Source organism: Crinia signifera, chromosome 2 (assembly GCF_055691185.1).
Source record: "Crinia signifera chromosome 2, ASM5569118v1, whole genome shotgun sequence".
Lineage (NCBI taxonomy): Eukaryota > Metazoa > Chordata > Amphibia > Anura > Myobatrachidae > Crinia > Crinia signifera.
The window spans coordinates 66,562,889-66,582,446 of record NC_139218.1 but is presented as its reverse complement, the minus strand read 5'-3'; the positions used below and the strand labels follow the sequence as shown (position 1 = coordinate 66,582,446).

General features: G+C 43.2%; 1 protein-coding gene across 1 annotated transcript in view; it reads right to left on the bottom strand.

Moving 5' to 3' along the window:
• Nucleotides 1-9,088: 9,088 nt before the first annotated feature.
• The window catches only part of LOC146058751 (solute carrier family 13 member 2-like), a 45,742-nt gene continuing 35,272 nt past the window's right edge, over nt 9,089-19,558 (bottom strand). Inside the window, exons 10-12 of the mRNA XM_083170984.1 lie at nt 13,796-13,957; nt 11,786-11,923; nt 9,089-9,217 (exon numbers count right to left, since the gene is read on the bottom strand). Of these exons, the coding sequence (XP_083027110.1) occupies nt 9,089-9,217; nt 11,786-11,923; nt 13,796-13,957 (429 nt within the window). The remainder of the gene's footprint in view (nt 9,218-11,785; nt 11,924-13,795; nt 13,958-19,558) is intronic.

The window sequence follows — 19,558 nt, the reverse complement described above, 5'->3', positions numbered from 1 at the left end:
TTACGTTACAGATGAAAGACAATGCCTAGGTCGATAACTAATGGTCGGCAGTGACTAGGTCGACACCAAAAAGGGTCAACATACTTTTGGTCGACACGGTCAAAAGCCCAAAACAAGCTTATGGTCGACATAGGCAAGGTCGACAGTCAAAATGTGTTTTTTCATACTTTACTATTCAAGTGTCCCGTATGCCTATATTCTGCATGCAGCCACGGCTGTATCTGCATACAACATGCTGTAAAATAGCATTACATTTGCAGATAGACCAAGAGTCACCTAGAATATATACATGCCACCTTTTAATCAGCAGAAGCTACTTGTGTGTCCTATGACCCGCAGTCACACCCAGAATATATATATGCCACCTTTTAATTAGAAGAAGCTGCTTGTATGTCCTATTTGCACTTTTTTATGAACAAGATGCATTGTAATGGAAAAAAAATTACAAGCAAAGATGCTTGACATTGCCAAGTCTCTCTATGGCATGGTGTTGGACTGGCCCACAGGCTGCAGAGCCGGCCCTAGGCATAGGCAAACAAGGCAAATGCCTTGGGGCATTTAAGTTTGCCTGGGGCCAGCTCTGGCAGAGGGATAGAGGGCTCTGTCCGCAGTGCCCCCTCACCATGCCAGCTTATGGCACCTGCTCCTGCAGCATGGTTTTCTTTTTAAGGACGTTTCGTCTCTTATGCCATTTATTCCAGGCTTGACTTCATCAGGAAAGTGAAGTCCTGCCTGGAATAAAGGGCATAAGAAACAAAACGCATAGAGAGGCCTCTACTCAATATCCTTTTAACCACCTATAATTGCTTTATGTAAGTTTTATTTTTATTTCATGTTTATGCACTTTATTAAAACGCCTAATTTAATTGTAATTGGAGTTCTTTCCTCTTTTTGGAAATCACCACTGCACAATAGTTGAAGTATACTTGTGGACTCACTTGGGAGACCAAATAAAAGGTCCAATTTGGATATCAGCCGGGAGTTCCTGGTAACCAGTTTACCCAAGGAGGAACAACAACAATTTGATGAGCACTAATTTATTACTACACGGTACGCACAATTTAAACTGTAAATCACGGTGAAATCACTAATCTACTACACCATAGAGCGCTGTTTCTCATTATTTTTCAGACATTATTCACACTGAGATGATTCAACAATGTCCCACTAGGGGGCACGGCACTCCAGACGACTTCAATAATTCAGGCAAACACAGGTTTCATATACGTATATATGTATATGAAACCTGTGTTTGCCTGAATTATTGAAGTCGTCTGGAGTGCCGTGCCCCTTCCCGTTCTATACTACATCCTTCTGTCCCGGGCACCCGATGCAGCAAAGCACACCACAGGAGAGCCGGATCCTCCCTCTACTTTTATATATATATATATATATATATATATATATATATATATATATATAGACAGCTTGGAACTGGTGCTCCACACTGTCCTGCTCTTGAGGACCAGCTGCAGGTTTGACCACTGGTTTACATGTTCACCGATGTGCCTCAGCCTTCAAACGGGTGTGGTATAGCACCCCAACAGTTGGGATTCCCACAGTCATTAGTATAACACCCCGACAGTCGGGATTCCTACAGTCATTAGCCCGACGTCGGAATCCCGATTGCGGGGAAATAAACAGCGGGAGGAGCGCAACAAAGCCCTTTGAGGACTCGCTGTGCTTGCCACGCTGCAGGCACAGTAGCTCGCTACACTCGCCATATATTTTATTCTCCCTCTATGGGGTCGTGGACCCCCATGAGGGAGAATAGCTGCTGCCTGTGTGACGGGCTTTTAGCAGTCAGCATTCAGACTTCGGGGTAATAACTGTCAGAATCCCGACTGCCGGTGAGTCCTCCGGCACCCCCTTCCAGTGGGGTGTATTACTAAAACTGCTCTGCAGCAGCTGCTCATGCACCCATTTCATCTGTGGATACAGACCTTGGGACATTTGGTGAGCCTACTGAGCAATTATTTGCACAAGTTACTTTCACTGATGTTTAACATTTGAGACGTTATATATGTCTATTCCAACTATGGCTGCTAGCTTATTAACCCCACGTCTCTGGCACAAACTAACAAACATTGCTGACTGATTAATTTAAGGAGTTTGGAAATGTACCATCTTTTTAGCCAATTAGCACCTGACTGGACTGTATATCTAAGCTGGGACGCCAGCACATTTTATTCTTTAGTGTGGATTACTAAATATTTGGTTATTATATTACAACATATATTGATTATTATCATAGAACTCTATATATGTTTTCTGATGTAGTATATGTATTGACTAATTGGGTGTTTTTTCTTTATATAAAGTAATTTATTTTTTCATTAAATCATTGTGTTTTGTGTCTTTATGAATAGCGTGAGACTTTCATTAATATCCTAATTAATTTTATGAGTCATTTCAGCGCAGTGTATACTTTATCTTGTTCTGCACATGTTGGGAGGTATGCTTACAATGCTTCTTACCTTGTGAATTTTCTTTTATCAGTGCCTCCACCCGAAAAAAAATCAATACACACTAGATCTAATAGACCTTCCATTGCTTAAAATGTTTTTTAATGGTGCAGCTATTTTGGGCAGTGTTTTCTGCATAATGCATGTCCCACAATATCTAAAATACTTAGGGCAGCCCGGACAGTGTAATGGTTAGCCTTACTGCCTCACAGCACTGAGGTCATGGGTTCGATTCCCACCATATCCCTAACTGTGTTGAGTTTGTATATTCTCCCCATGCTTGCGTGGGTTTTCTCCCACAATTCAAAAATATACTTGTAGGCTAATTGGCTCCTAACAAAAATTAGCCCTAGAATGAATGTGGGCAGGGACTGATATAAATGTTCAAATATTCTCTGTAAAGTGTTGAGGAATATGTATGCACTATGTACATAACTGGTAATAAATAATATGGTAGGATGTTAAAAAAAACTCTATATTATATAGTCTTAAACTATTTGCTTATCACCCGTTTGTTTTAGTTATTTATTTATGCCTGCCAGGATTTTACCATATCTTTAAAAATTGCTAGACATTAAGGGGGAAATTTACTAAGAATACGAATACAACAAATCGTATTCGTATTCTTAATACGAATCAATACGACTGCATACGGCTGTTTCAGCCGTATGCAAAGTCGTGTTCTGGAGGGGAATTTACAAAGCAATCAAATACAACTGCTTTGTAACCCTCCAATGGTGTAATGATTCGTATTAGCGGCTGTGTATACGGCCGCTAACACGAATTCGTACATGCAGTCTGCACAGATCAGTCAGATCCGTGAAGGCTGCAGAGTGTAAAAAAACATAGAGAAATAAATAAACAAATAAATAAAACAGCATGGGGTCCGTCCCCCCCCCACAGCCGTAACCAGCACCAGGCTGAAAGAGCCGGGGCTGGTAATAAAAAATCTAGAAACCCGACAAATAGGGGTTCCCTGATTTTTTTAAACCAGCCCCAGGCTCCAGGTCTGGGGCTGGTTCCCAAAATACGGGGGACAAAATGAATAGGGGTCTCCCATATTTTAAGAACCAGCCCCAGGCCAAACCAGCCAGCAGGGTAATGTCACAGCCGGGGGACACTTATTATATAAGGTCCCGCGGCCAAAACATCACCGTACCGACCAGTCAGCCTGGCCAGGGTCCGGGGCCTTGGTTCCGGGGTCCAGGGCCTTGGTTCCGGGGTCCAGGGCCTTGGTTCCGGGGCTGTTCCGGGGTCCGGGGCTCCAGGGCTGAAGAGTCCGGGGTCCAGGATCCGAAGAAATCCATATGAGGACTGTGGAAGGAAATCCTACTCACCAGATCCTGTGGCGAAGCTCCCATCTTCTTCTCTCTGCCGTAGTCCAAGTCGCGCATCACTCAGCCGGTACCCGCTCGGACTGAGGAGAGACGTTGATGTTTCATGTTCAGCGCCTCTCCTCCGGATGATTCTATTGGCCGCCTAGCAGCCAATCAGGAGCCGAGAAAGTCGGCTCCTGATTATTTTTTTTACACTGAAGGCTGCAATTACGACCCAGCCATTCGCGGCCGTTTTACGCTAATTAGCGGCCATATTTTACATACGGCCGCTTAGTAAATCAGGAATCACCATTCTTTTGAATGGTGATTTCTGTTGTATTCTATCGATGGTGTAATCATTCGTATTTGTAAATACAAATACGAATGTCCCATCAATACGAATACGAAAATTCGTATTTTTGGCATAGTAAATGCCAAAAATAGGAATACGCCAAAAAAAATTTGTATTTTCGTATGAAAATACGATTTTTTTTCCACAAATTTTTCTTAGTAAATTTCCCCCTAAGTTGCTCATGTGCAATTGGACATTACATATGTAAAAACATAGCTATACTGTACATTGCATCTTTAAAATATGCAGTTTGAGCAAAATTAAGCTAGACACATACATTAACCCATTGAGTACCAACATCTCTGTGAGAGATGCGCAAAACATCTGGTAAAAATTCCAGCGTCGCTCACATTTGTTATATAATTTAAAATAAAAAATGTTGTGTAAAAGAAGATTATACTTTTTATATAAGGTAAACATTACAGGTCATTGGGGGAGATTCTCTAAGAATCTCCGCCCCCCTTCGCCGCCCATCGCAATTATAATTATCGTATGTGGTAGAAGCCCATTGGCTTCTATGGGGCATCGCCAGATTTTTCTGGCGATGCCCCCCATTGCGGTAACTCGGCGGGGGATGCTTACAGCATCCCAAAATGCGGTAAAAACCCCGATAACAGGGTTTTTACCGCATTTCTATCTTAGAGAATCTCCTCTCTAATGATGAATAAAAATATTTGCTTGCCAATTTTCACACCAAATTTGATACTCAAAGGGTTAATATCTCTATGTGACGGGTGTGTGAATAGCCATAGTGCTTTTGTTATCCATTTGTTCCTACTGTATGTGAACAACCACTAAAGAGCTGATGTCCTCATCTTATGGGGCCTACACACTTAGCGACGGGAGCTTTGTGCGCTCAGTTCGCTCAGCAACAACTGGAGATGGGAGGTAGTAGTGGATGGAGGGGGTAGTAGTAAAGGGAAACAGTAGGGGATGGGGAACAGTAGTGCTTGTGTGCAGCAATAAACAATATGCAGATAAAAACACTGTAGGTGTAGGGAATACAGTTTAAAAAAAAAATTAAAACTAATTAAAAACATATACAAAAATGATACTGTATGTGCAGTGATTATTCTCTGCAATAATGCTTTAGGCAATATGGGTAATATAGTTCTCAAACGTGCATGTTTAATCAATATACCATACCTCCCAACTTTTTACTGCAGCTCGGCGGGATTGTTTACGCGACACAGCTGCGCAGCACTTTTTTTGGGGTGTGGCCTAGTGGAAAGGGGGCGTGGACTGTACTCGCGGCGCTGCCGTGAGGCCATGCCCCACAGTCCACAGTCTTCTCGCTCGCCTGGCAGGGACACCGCGGCCCGGACCGGAGTGCAGAGGTGACGGATGTGTGTCTCAGGCCTGTATAGCGAATGCTGATTCCTGCCCATATTCTGACATCACACCGCATTACATCTGCTCTCTCATCCACATAATATACACTGAGTGCTGCAGTCATACTTTATTACCAGTAACAAACATAAAACACATGTATATCTCTATATAAAGTCTTCTCGCTCGCCCTGCAGGGACGCCAGGACTGGAGTGCAGAGCTGACGGATGTGGGTTTCAGTCCTATATAGCGAATGCTGATTCATTCTGACATCACACCGCATTACCTCTGCTCTCTCCATCCACATACTGTACACTGAGTGCTGCAGTCACACTGTACCGTAAGCTGCTGGCTATGCCCCCAGCCCTTCCGGCTGCAGGAATGGACGCTGCACACAGCGTCTTTTCATGGATGACAGGGGGGGGCTCCCAACTGCCCCCCCACCTCGGGACACTGCCGGTCGGGAGAGGGACACAAGAACGTGAAAAAAAAAGGGACATTCCCGTGATAAGCGGGACAGTTGGGAGATGAGCACAGAGGTGAGCACTTAATTTAGGTACCTGCTTCCGATTCCTCTAACTCCTTTATAATTTGTTCCTGGTCTGGTTAATTGTAGGCCATCTTGTGGGTTTCAAAGATGAAAATACTGCTCAATACTGGATTAATAGCCCTTCTTTAAGGATAAAGAAAATTGTATTCCAAAAGCAGCAATGCCTGGAGCCAGTGGTCAGACTCCAGTGCTGTTCGCACTCTGTGCAAAAGTAATTGCACTGTTGTCATTAACTCCAATGAGCTGGTGTTAATTATAGTATCTTCTGTCTGGCTTTTTGCTCCTTACTTAGCCTTTGTAGGTCCTGATGAGAATCAGGATTGTACAGAGATGTTGTGCGGCTCTCATATTCCTGGTTGCAGGCCATACAAAATACATATTATGCTGGGAAGGTCTGCCCCCGGTGACCGGCACTGTGTGAAAGGCACTATCGTACCATCGGCACCACTCTAGTTATGGACCTTGTGGCATCTTGCGTAACTTCAGCAAATGACTAATCTGCAATGAATGCTGCATCTTTGTATGCAGCCTCTGGAATTTGCAAAGCTGCCACTGGCCATTTCAATACAAATCCAGAGCCATTGTTTTTATACAGCTGCTGCTTACAATTTCACAGGTGTGAATGTATTTGCAATTGCAACCATCTCTGAATTAGACCCTACAGTGTGTCACACAAGTCCAAATGCAACTGACTGATGCTAAATGTTATTATTTATTTGTTTTGTACAATTGTTTTTTTATTTGATTACATTTTCTATCTTGAGATCCGTGGCACAGCAATGGGGACCAGGTACACCCAAAGCTATTCTATTATATATATGGGCACATATAAACAACAGTACATCTGGAATAGTGGCTTTGCAGATAACCTGGTTCTTTAGACATGTTTTATAGAATATTTATTTTTTATTTGAAAAGGGCACAAGGCATACGATGCGATGCTATGTGTGCTAATTAAGCCCACAACGCACGCCGGGATCGGTGCGTGTGTGGGCTCCATAACTGCTACAAAAAGTGGTTGGAAAATATTTCAAGGGGATATATATTCATATATATATATATATATATATATATATATATATATATATATATATATATATATATATATAGAACAGGCTGCTTTACTATTGAATTGTTATAAAAAAAAATATCTTATCCTGTTAATATAATAGCTGACCTTCTTTAGGACACTTGAAAATTGGAAAGATCTGTATTATTAAGCCATAAACCTAAGATTTTATTTTATTATTTGTTAACAGTTATTTTATATAGCGCACACACATTGGCCCTTATTCTGGTTGGTGCGGCCAGAGCCGCACACGGTGCTCTGGCCGCACAAACCAATCCCCGCCCACGAGACGGATCGCCACGGCCGTCCGTACACGGACGGCTGGCGATCCGCATAAAAATGGTGGAGGCGTACGCCTCCACCATGGTGGGAGCTGCCCCCTGCATTCGATGGTCGTCGACCATCGAAGGCAGGTCCGCACGCCCCAGCAGCTCCCGCAAGCTGAGACCACACGGACAATCGTCCGTGTGCTAGCTTGTATGGGGGCTGAGAGCTGACATCCGGCGACGTCAGCTTTCCGCCCCCATCACTGGCGTCATACCCTCATTAGCATGCGTACGCCCCGCGTTTGCATGGGAACGCCCATGAAACGCGGGGCGTATACATAGGGAAATGAGGGCATGAAGCCCCTCACTCCCCTATACGCCCCCTTTGCGGCGTAGTAACGTTATGTGCGGCGAATTCGCCTGCACATGCGCAGATTGACCTCTGCGCATGTGCAGACGGAAAACATCGGCGGTACGGCCGCACGCGGGCCGTACCGCTCGAATCAGAATAAGGGCCATTCTGCAGAGAATAATTGAACATACACATCATTCCCTGCCCCAGTGGAGCTTACAATCTATATTCCCTACCACATGTACACGCACACACATTCATTCTAGGGTTAATTTTGTCGGAAGCCAATTCACCTACCAGTATATTTTTGGATTGTGGGAGGAAACCAGAGTACCCAGAAGAAACCCACGCAAGCACGGGGAGAATATACAAACTCTGCATAGTTAGCAATATTGTAGGAATCGAACCCATGACCTCAGTGCTGTGAGACAGTAATGCTAACCATTACACTGTCTGAGTTACATGATGAATAAAATAATATCATCTATATGTCTAGTGTCCGTGTGTCTCCGAAACACTGCCATCCATTTGGCAGTGAGTAAAACGACATCTCTTCCTCTCACTCATGCACAAACACATAGGGCCTTATTCTAATTCACTCTTTCTGACAAAATCCTTCTTAGATGGACAAAACCATGTAAGGTGGGGCAGGTGTTACTTTTGCAGAGAGAATTAGATTTTGGTGGCGTTTTACTTCAAAGTGAGATCTATATTGCAGTGTAAAAATAAAGCAGCCAGTATTTACCCTGCACAGAAACAAAATAACTCACCCAAATCTAATTCTCTCTGCACATTTTACATCTGCCCCCTTGCAGTGCACATGGTTTTGTCCATCTTAGAAGGATTTTGTCAGAAAGAGAGAACTAGAATAAGGCCCAGAGGCACAAGGTAGCAGACTATTTTTTAAAGCTTTTGCTTCGAGCAAGCTTACTAGTATTTGATGGTTATCTAACTATCTAAATGATTTAAATTTAATAATTCATCCTTTTAAAATTAAGTTTTCAGCTTCAGCTCATTTTAAAAATGGAACGTTATAAAAAAAAACAATAATTTATTTGTGAATAAAAGCATTCCTTTACTTCCTTTTTTCTTTCACTCGGTAGTAGAGTGCAGTTTCTACTTTTTTTCTGGTCCAGCAAATGCACCGTTTCCCCCTGTTCATACCAAGTCACTCTCCCTGCAAGGTGTAGAGATCATGTGTGGCTCTACTGTATATCCAGAACGCTGCTGTTATCATATGCTGGAATTCAATATGTAGACAGGTTCCTTGAGACCGTTATTAGCCAAGGAGGATTGCATACACCCAGAAAGGGCAACCCACTTTAGTTTTTGCAACAATTTACTGAATACTGTAAAAGTCTTCTCCAAATGGAAATAATAAGATGTTGCTATGGTTTCCCTGTGGAGTTTGCCCAAGAAGGGAATGTTCCCAGGTCAAACATGTAAAATCCCCAGCTGTTAATGGCCATTGTAATTACAAGTACTCCTAAAATATTCAGCATAAATCCAGCTTTAGCCTGTAATGAAGATGAAAACAAATATAAAATATAAATAAATGTCTGTATTTCAAATGGACATTTTTTATTTACTACTTTAGTGTTCAATCACATTTATACTTTTAATGCTTTCTCTTCATCACTGCACAATAAATGACACAGTTCAAAAAGTCATTTGTATAATTTTTGTTATGCATATCTGTTCATGCTTTGCTATGGAAATCACATCCTTAAATGTATGGTAGGGAATGCTTGGTCAAATGTCATATACATTAAATAAGGCAATTTAGCCTTCTGTGCCATGAATACCAGGCATGTTATGGATTATTAGGAAGATGACATAACCCTCGGTCTACAATGGCAGATGTCCAGAGATAGCACCATGTTTTTATGCAGTTGTATATAATGAACATGTTAAAGATAGTGAGCTACAGTACATAGGTGCCGATTTATGATTTTGCTGGTGGGTGCTCAAGCCAAAGATATAGGGGAGTGGCTTCATGGGGAAGGGGCATGGCCACAAAATAATACCAATTAATATTGCGCAGTACAGTTGTCTCCAATATTCAAATTATGGTAGCAGTGCCAAATACATAAATGCCCACACAGTGCCAAATACATAAATGCCCACACAGTGCCAAATACATAAATGCCCCCACAGTGCAGGTACATAAATGCCCCAACAGTACCTGTGCTGGCAATGAGAGAGGGGGAGTGCAGTGGGACATGGGCGGAAGGGCCGCTGCTGAGATACTCAGTCAGTGTGCGCTATGTGCACAGCACGCACAGAGTACGCACAGCCTGGCCTGCCTCACATCCACCTATTACTCTGTGGATGGAATACACCCTTGCCGCCATCCCAGCATACTGTTTCCCAGGCGGCGGGTCTAGCGATGCGGGTGCTGCAGCCGCAAATTAGCAAGTTAATACAGCGGCCCAGCAGTGGGACTTGGGTCCGTGGGTGCTCATCAATTTCCGTGGGGGCTCGGGCCCTTGAGCACCCACAGAATCGGCACCTATGCTACAGTATGTGCTGCACAGGCTAGAACTATGGAGAACTAGGAATTTTAAAGGGGAAAGGAATGTATAGGGCCATGTTCAAGGTGCAAAAGTGTAGAAGAATTCCAGACCTCCTTGGGAAGATTTTTTTTAAATTTGTTTTAACAAAAGCAGGATGTGAACTGATGATCTATAGTTATTATCCTGTGATAGATGGCCAAGTCACCTATACAGCACTGACCTCCATAAAGATTTATAGGCCAAATAGGTAAGTGTTACAATTCTTTATACAAGAACTAGAGCATATAAAATTGCATACCTCCCATCTTTTTGAATGGGGATCTGCCGTGCCTGAGGCACGACTAAGACAAAAGGGGATGGAGCCATGAAACGTTAAGCTGTCATGTTTGATCACAGCTGAACACTAGCGGGGGAAGGGGAGGAGGGCTTAGATCGTCGTGTGAAGCTGAACCACTAGTCATGAACATAGGCCAGGGCCTTAGCCGTTGGCAAGCTTACATTTCTCCTCAAATGATTTACATAACTGTTTTTTCTTCAACTTACTGAACTTTGCCATTTTGGATTTTACATGCCCTCTACGATGACATTGGGCATCGTCCTTGGCAGACGACGTTGCTGGCATTTCATGTTCTATGTCATGACTAGTGGTAGTAGCTTCATCACGAAGAGGAAGTGGTTCTTGTTCTTTTACAATTTTATCCTCCAAAATTTTGTTCTCCATTATCTATCTGGAATTATAATAATATGAGGCACAGGAGAGTGTACCCCTAGACCACACACATGGCAAGGCTAAAAAATGTATACAGTTTAAACTGGACTTATATGGCAGTCCCACGGGACTTACTGTATATGGCTGTCCCACTGGACTTATATGGCAGTCCCATGGGACTTACTGTATATGGCTGTCCCACTGGACTTATATGGCTGTCCCACTGAACTTAACGACATTACTGAACTTAATGGCAGTCCCACTGTTCTTAACGGCACTACCACAGGACTTAACAGCAGTACTAGACAGCAGCACAGCACCACTGCATGGACTATAGCAGCACAGGACACCAGCACAGGACTGGACTGAACTGGATGCACAGGACACAACAGGAGGTCACCACCACTGCGACTAGATCACCACCCCATGCCAGATTCCTAGAGCCACAGCCACCCACAACCTCCCTCATACTCTCCAATGCTGGTGTGAAGATGGCGGTGGGAGCAGGGGCTTATATCGAGTTCAGATCTAGTCAGATTGCTTAGAAAAGGCCCTGATATCGCCCCATGCGTAGGCGCCATTACAGCTAACAGTAACACGCTATGGGTCAGTGCACACCAGCACAGATAAGATAGACCCTGTATGATCATTGTTCTGCTGTCTGTTTCTCCTACCGAAAGGGGGGATAATGAGAGTCGTCAGCAAAAACTCCTGACCTGAGCAGCTACAGCAAATCACAGTGATTACAGCAAATCACTGTTCTTTCAAAGAAACTCCTTAGTGGTACCCCTGGCAGAAGATTTATGACTGAAACAGGAGCCTAGTGCAGGATGCTGGAGGGTAGGCAACTTTGAACTTACCATATCAACAACCTTGAGCTGTCCATATGAAAAGGCTATGGCATTAGGAGGTGTGGCTACTGGTAACATGAATGCAAAGGAGGCAGAGAGGGTACATGGCAGCATGATGTATAATGGGTTCTGCTGTATAGCTTTTGCCTGGGTGGTGAAAAGGACAAATGTTATTATAAAAATGAGCGATCTTTTACAATATCTACAGGAAGCGTATTGTGCAGTTATGCAGGACATAAACACAGATTGCTCTCATTGTAAGATTCTACTGCTTTACTACTGTATACTCTCTTTTTTTAATATAAACTTTCTTTTATTGAAGCGTAAAAAGACAATTCAATACAAATTATTTGTGCATAGAATACAATATAGAAACACATAATAATTTGCGAAAACACCAAAGAATATTCTACCAATGCAGTAATAGGGCAAAGGTCTTTAAGCAAAAAGACATAGTAAATCAAAGGGCAAGAGACAAATACACATATCATAGCATGTCGGGTCTAGGCCCACGCCCATACCAATACTCCCATAATAAGCAATCCCTACTGTATACTCTCTTACAGAAACATCCAAAATAGCCAGGAGTTTGTGTTTACGCACTGGCATTCAAACAGGGCTGCTACTAGAAAGTAGGGCCCTCCCCTCACTTGCCGCCTGCCCCCCTCACTTACAGTCCGGCTCTGCTTAGGAGGGTGAATCAGAGCAAAGCACAGGCTCCCCCACCCTCCATTCCGCTGTGCTGAATGAAGCCCACTGCTCCCGGAGCGCAGGCTTCTTCACCTACGGATGCTGGCAGCCAATCAGAGTGGCTGCCACTACACAAGCTCTGATTGGAGCATTTTAATTGTCCGCCAGGGTCTGGAGCTGAAGAAGCCTGCGCTTCGGGAGCAGTGGGCTTAAATCAGCACAGGTAGCATGGTGGGGGAGGGGGGTACAGTGGGCAGAATGAGTGGCCCGGGCCCTTCCCTTTCTGTCAGTTGACGGCCCTGCATTCAACCCTCACCAGGTCAAGAATATTCAGAAAAGCTGTGCACTATAAAATGCATTTTTGTGCAAATAGACTTCCAGTATATGGCAGAATGCAATGACACCCAAGTTTGGTGGCTTTTTTTTAAAGGGACAATCACTTACAGGGCAAAACTATGCCTTGGAAGTGATTACTCCTTTAAAAAAAGTCCAAATTTATCTGGCATCCCGCACTGCCGCCAAATTCGTCCGGAATTACATTCCGCCCATAGTACAGCTTGAGTATCCCGTATCCGAATATCCATTATCCGAATTATTCCGAAAACCATACATTCCAGAAAGTGAACACATTTTTTTTTTTTTTTTATTAAAACTTACTGGGGACATCTGTAACAGCACTACTGGGGGAATGATATGTAACTGGCAATACAGTATATATGTGCAAGACAATGATGGCTTGGCATTCAATTCAGTATCGAAGATACTGTAGTACACAAACTTTGTTTCATGTTTTGTAACCTTGTATATAAAATATATTTGTGTATTTCAAGTGTTTGATGTATATGTACAACATAAATGCAAGATACCTCAAGATACATAATTGAAATGTTAAAATATTCCGAAATACGGAATAATCCGTAATCCAAAATTCTCCTGGTCCCGAGCATTTTGGATAGGGGATACTCAACCTGTATGTCTAACTCTAAATCAGTCTCAATCTGCTTTGCATAATAAACATAACATGGTCATTTATTAATGTCATAAGTACTACTAAAATAATATTTGAAAATATTTATGAAATGTATATATACATTTTTTTTTTTTTAAATACATAAGCAGATACAGTAGGTATGGACATAGTATAGATAGATATGTCCTGAAATACCAAGAGTAAAATGCATGTATGATGATCACATTTGTCAGACAACCATACTGTACTTTACAGTAACTGTGCCAATCCTTATTATATTCATACTTCTGTCTAGCATCTTCATTCAATAATCTGGAACATGTATCATGTAACTTTATATGGTGTTACTGATCACTCACCATGGATGCCAGGATGGGTAGGAAAAGCGTAGTGGTGGCCACATTACTGGTGCATTCTGTGAACGTAGCGACCAGCAAGCACAGCACCAAGGCTATAGCTGCTGGGGGTATACTCTCCAGTGGAGCGAGTTTCTCTCCAATCCATATTGATAGTCCAGAATCCTTGAAGATTGAAAATAACTTTATATTTATCTACATAAGTATAATTGAACAATGTGTGTATGTGTGTATGTGTGTGTGTGTGTGTGTGTGTAGGTGTGTGTGTGTGTGTGTGTGTGTGTGTATGGATGTTCCTCGATAACTCTTGAACACTTTAGCTAATCGTCTTCAAACTTTGCACAGCACCTTATCATCTTAAGGGACAATATAAGTTTGAAGATGGGTTTAATCGGATGAGCCCTTAAGGGTGCTGCCATAAGGGTCCATGCTATTTCTGTTGGTTTCATGCATTGTGATATGTCGTTAGAAATAAAGGACACCCTTAAGTGGTTAACCTTTATCCCTCTGGGAAAAGAAGATTGTAACATTGTAACCCCCCCCCCCTCCTTTTAGGATAGGCTATATGATAACAAATGCTTGTGATGTTCTCCTTATAAGATAGATATCTTTATTATATCAGAAGTAGAAAAACTTTGAATACATCTATCTACTAACGATGCGCAATTTGCAGCATGAAATGTAATTATATCTCTTCCTTTTATTCATGTTTTTAAAAATGAAAGTCATATATATTTATTTGCAAAGCTCAATTCACTGTAAAGCATGGTCTCCTCTCAGTGTAAGTAACAAGGGTTATAAATAAAAACATAATAAATGTCTAATAGAAAAGCACTTGAGGAACCGTGATCTTTCCGATATGCCAAATGAATCTAAGTGCTTAAAATAAACTACACATGAATGCCTAATTATCTATTTGTTACGCTTATATGATACAAAGACGCGTGATACAAATACTTCAGTGATGAGAGACAGTGCTACTTCGACATACTGTAATGTAACCAAGTTTTACTATGTAAAACAGAAAAATGCTGATTGGTGTATTGTCCAATATGAGTCCTGTTCACGTTCACCAGCCCACTTATGAAGTCTTCTGATGAAACGCGTAGATACGTGGTCAACGTGACGAGCCCTCCTGAACTTGGAGCTGTGGTGTATGCGCCGGAGAAAACACCCCTGCCTGTCTGTGATGAGTGACACTGTACGTCCGGACAACACACAAAGGAGGTCCCGTGAGTGACGCACTCTATCGGTGAAATCCGGTCCGTGCATGCAGCTTTCCAGTTTTACTATATGCCTAGTGGTAATCAGCCCACTGCAGCTGAATAACACGGTACGAGTTTTGTACAGAAAGTAATTCTTTTATAAACTACATGTTTTAAAAATAAAAGCGATATTGCACTATTGGGTGCCCCTCTGGCCCTCTATCTTTTCCAAATTTGTCCTGTGTGCCTAGGCATAAGGCACAAAACAGCGGGGAGTAGCGGTCCTAATAAAGTGGACGAGTGCTTTTTTACCATAAAGGAACTTTGTTTGGATAAACTACAAAAATTCCCTAACAAACAGGGACTATTAATTTGCAGGTGTCAGCGCTTCTATACCAAAAGGAACTGTAGTGTTTATATATATATATATATATATATATATATGTTAAGAAAAGGGAGGGGTGCGCTCAGTGGCGTAGATATCGTAAGGCAGCCCCCGCTGCTGCTTGGGGGAGCGGGGGCTGCGTGGGCGCCGGATGCTGGCACCGGCCACTGCCCTCCACCCCTCTCCTTACTGTGCCCGGCCCCTGCCTCCCCCGCCGCGTCTGTATTCCGCCGGGAGTCGGGACCGCATATCTACTACTCTGCATCCCGGCGCCTGGCTCCTTATGAGTCCAATGTCTATTACAAAATGGCCGCCTCCTTAGAGCAGACCGTTTTTTAAGATGCTAGAGGAGGCAGCGACGGCCTCCTCTAGCATCCTTACAAACGGTCTGCTGTAAGGAGGCGGACATTTTGTAATGGACATTTGACTCAAGGAGCCAGGCGCTGGGACGCAGATTAGTAGATATGCGGTCCCGACTCCCGGCGGAATACAGACGCGGCGGGGGAGGCAGGGTAAGAACGGGGAGCCTGAGGCAGCGCTAAATTTAGGGAGGGGAGGGCGCCGAAATTATCCCGCGGGGGGGGGGGGGGGCGCAAAAATTGGTGCTACGCCCCTGGGTGTGCTCCATAGTGTAAAACATTTTTATTATAAAACGCAAACTGTAAAAGTACATGGAATCAATAAAGACCCGAACCGAGCAGGTAACCGCTGTGGGCTGGTTACCACAAGATTCAATATTGTATAAACCCAGGCAAGCTCCTACCGACTTCGTCGGGAAACTTCAAGCGTTATATATGGATGCATGAAGAAGAAGCGTCACTCCAGGGCTGTTTAAATCGTGCAAATATTTATGTGTGGTCTACGCCACATGGGAGTAACTCCCATTTTCGGGACACACGAGTGCCGGGTATATATATATATATATATATTAGAGATGTGCAGACTCGGTTTCCAGAGATCCGAGCCCCCATGGATGTCATCATTCCGAGCCCGGTTCTGAGCAGCGCATGGATATTCCCGCCTGACTCGGGTGTCCATCCGCGTGGGAAGAACGTCATCGACCGGCGCCGGATTTCGCGAGGCTTTAAATAGCGGCAGCTGCGCCCACCATCTTCACTCCAGTCTAGTAGTGGGTTGGGAGAGGGTGTGTTGGTGCTGCTGCTGGGGCTTAAACTTGAGCTCGACCTTGAACGCAATGTTTTTTATTCGCTGGGGCTGTCTCTCTCAGTGCTGCTGTGTAGTCTGTGTACTTGTAGTACTACTGTCTCCTCTGTGCGGTCTACCTCTGGTGTGCTGTGCTGTAATTATTTTATTCGCTGGGGCTGTCTCCCTCAGTGCTGCTGTGTACTCTGTTCTCCTCTCTGCTTAGGGTGGGATCTCCCTAGCAAGTAGGACAGTCTAACTGTGTACCTGTAGTACTACTGTCTCCTCTGTGCTGGGGCCTACCTCTGGTGCTGTGCTGTAATATTATATATTATATTAATAATTAATCATATTATATATATATAGTCCACTGGTGCTGCCTGCACTGAATCTGCCAGTATTATTTACTCAGTCCACTGTTGCCACTGGCAGTGCTACTGCCTAAGTGTACCTACCTAGTACATACTAGGCTGCTATATATAATTTAATAAAAAAATAATACCTGTGCTTTGTGTGACTGTAAAAAAAAATTCCATGCTGCTGGTGCACTGACGTGTGCCACTGAGTGCCAAGCAGTACCTAATAATAAAATTAATTATTATAAATTCTGCTGGTGCACATACTAGTATTGCTGACATATCTACCTGTCTTGTGCCTAGTACTGCCTTATTTACCTGTTTTGTGCCTAGTACTGCCTTACCTACCTGTCTGGTGACTAGTACTGCCGTATCTACCGCTGCAGTGCCACTCTTACATGAGCCACATGTTTGTGCCGCACACTTGTGTGGCTTAGCATAGTTATCCAGCTACCTCGGTGCAACCTTTTGCCCTAAAAACAATATTGTGAGGTGTTCAGAATAGACTGGAAATGAGTGGAAATTAATTTTATTGAGGTTAATATAGCGTAGGATAAAAAAAAAAAATTCTGCGATTTTAGCAGTTTTTATGCTTTTTTAACAAAAAGTCAGAACCCAAAACCCAAAAAATCCGAACACAAAACACTTAGGAGATGTTTTGCCAAAACCCATTAGTACCCAAAACCTCAAGGTAATCAAAACCCGAAAAGTGGCCGGTGCACATCCCTTATATATATATATATATATATATATATATATATATATACAGTATATATATATATATATATATATATTTCTTCCTCAAGGGCCTTATTCGAGTTCACTCTTTCAGACAAAATCCTTCTTAGATGGACAAAACCATGTGCACTGCAGGGGGGCAGATGTAACTTGTGCAGATCTAATTAGATTTGGGTGGGGTTTTACTTCAAAGTGAGATCTGTATTGCCGTGTTAAAATAAAGCAACCAGTATTTACCCTGCAAAGAATCACCAAAAAATCACCAAATCTATTTCTATCTGCACATGTTACATCTGCCCCCCTGCAGTGCACATGGTTTTGTCCATCTAAGAAGGATTTTGTCAGAAAGAGTGAACTCGAATAAGGCCCTTAATTCTACAGGTACTTCCATAAAAATTTAATTATTGCTATGTGACTGTAGTCAGTATTAACCCTTCCCTGATAAAACAAAAAATAAAAATGATGACTGAGCATGCCAACAAGTGGCTGCACGTTGCTTTGACAGCTGCTTCTCTCTGCAGCCGCTGAACGTGAGGTGCTGCTGGGCTGGACACTGCTGGAGGATACAAGGTCCAGGGGGAAGTTGGCAGCTGCTGGAAGATTATTGTCTGGCAGCTCATTTCTGACTGGTCGTATTGTTTGAAACCATGTCAGTGAAATCCCAGAATGACGTGGTAACAATTATGCAACCAGGCCAAGCAAGTGGTTAAAATAAATAGCTCAATACTATTTCTAAAGGTGCAGTGGTCAGGTAGTGTCTACTGCTCATTCCCTCATCTCTCACTCTCTTTGAGGCCATTTCTCTCCAACACGCTCTCTTTTTCTCCTCTGCCTGCTGATTGGCTGGCTCTTTAACACTCTCCATTTTATCACTTTTGAAGTTTGATACATCTGGCCTTGAAACTGTCTCGGCAGCGACCAGAAGGGGGCTGCCTCCATGTCCTGCTGCTCAAGTTTATCCTTGACCACCGGCAAAAGCATGGTTGCAGAGGATGTATCTTGGGGCCCCCAAACTGTGGCCAACTTTGCCACAGCCTGGAATGGCCCACTCTTTCCCCTGCCTGCCAAGCTTCCAGCAGCAGAGCAATGCTTTGATTCATGAGTTTTTTGGGGTAAGGCCATTTGCCGTTAAATGCTGTGGTCAGGTAGCGTCACTCTCTCTCTCTCTCTCTCTGTCTCTCTCTCTCTCTCTCTCAAACTCTCTCACAGGGCCAGATGCTCTAAGCTTCAAAAGTGATAAAATGGAGAGTAATAAACAGACAGCCAATCAGCTCCTACCTGCCATGTCACAAACTGTGTTTGAAAAATGTCAGACAGGAGCTGATTGGCTGGCTGTTTATCACTCTCCATTTGATCACTTTTGAAGTTTAGTGCATCTGGCCCAGAAACTCTCTGAAACTCTCTCTAAGGGCCTTATTTTGGTTCATTCTTTCTGACAAAATCCTTCTTAGATAGGCAAAACCATGTGCACTGCAGGTGGGGCAGATGTAACATGTGCAGAGAGAATTAGATTTGGGTGGGGTTTTACTTCAAAGTGAGATCTATATTGCAGTGTAAAAATAAAGCAGCCAGTATTTACCCTGCACAGAAACAAAATAACTCACCCAAATCTAATTCTCTCTGCACATTTTACATCTGCCCCCCCTGCAGTGCACATGGTTTTGTCCATCTAAGAAGGATTTTGTCAGAAAGAATGAACCAAAATAAGGGCCTATATCTCTCTCTCTCCTTTCCTGAAACTGTCTCTATCTTCCTAACACTGTAACTTTCTCTGTCCCTGACACTGTCTCTCTCACACACTCTTCCTGACACTGCCTCTTTCTCTCACACTGTCCCTGACACTGTCACTCTCTCTAACACAGTCTCTCTTCTGGACACTGCCACCTCTCTCTCCCTGGCACTAGATCTCCCTCCTATCTCTCCCCCTGATACAGTCTCT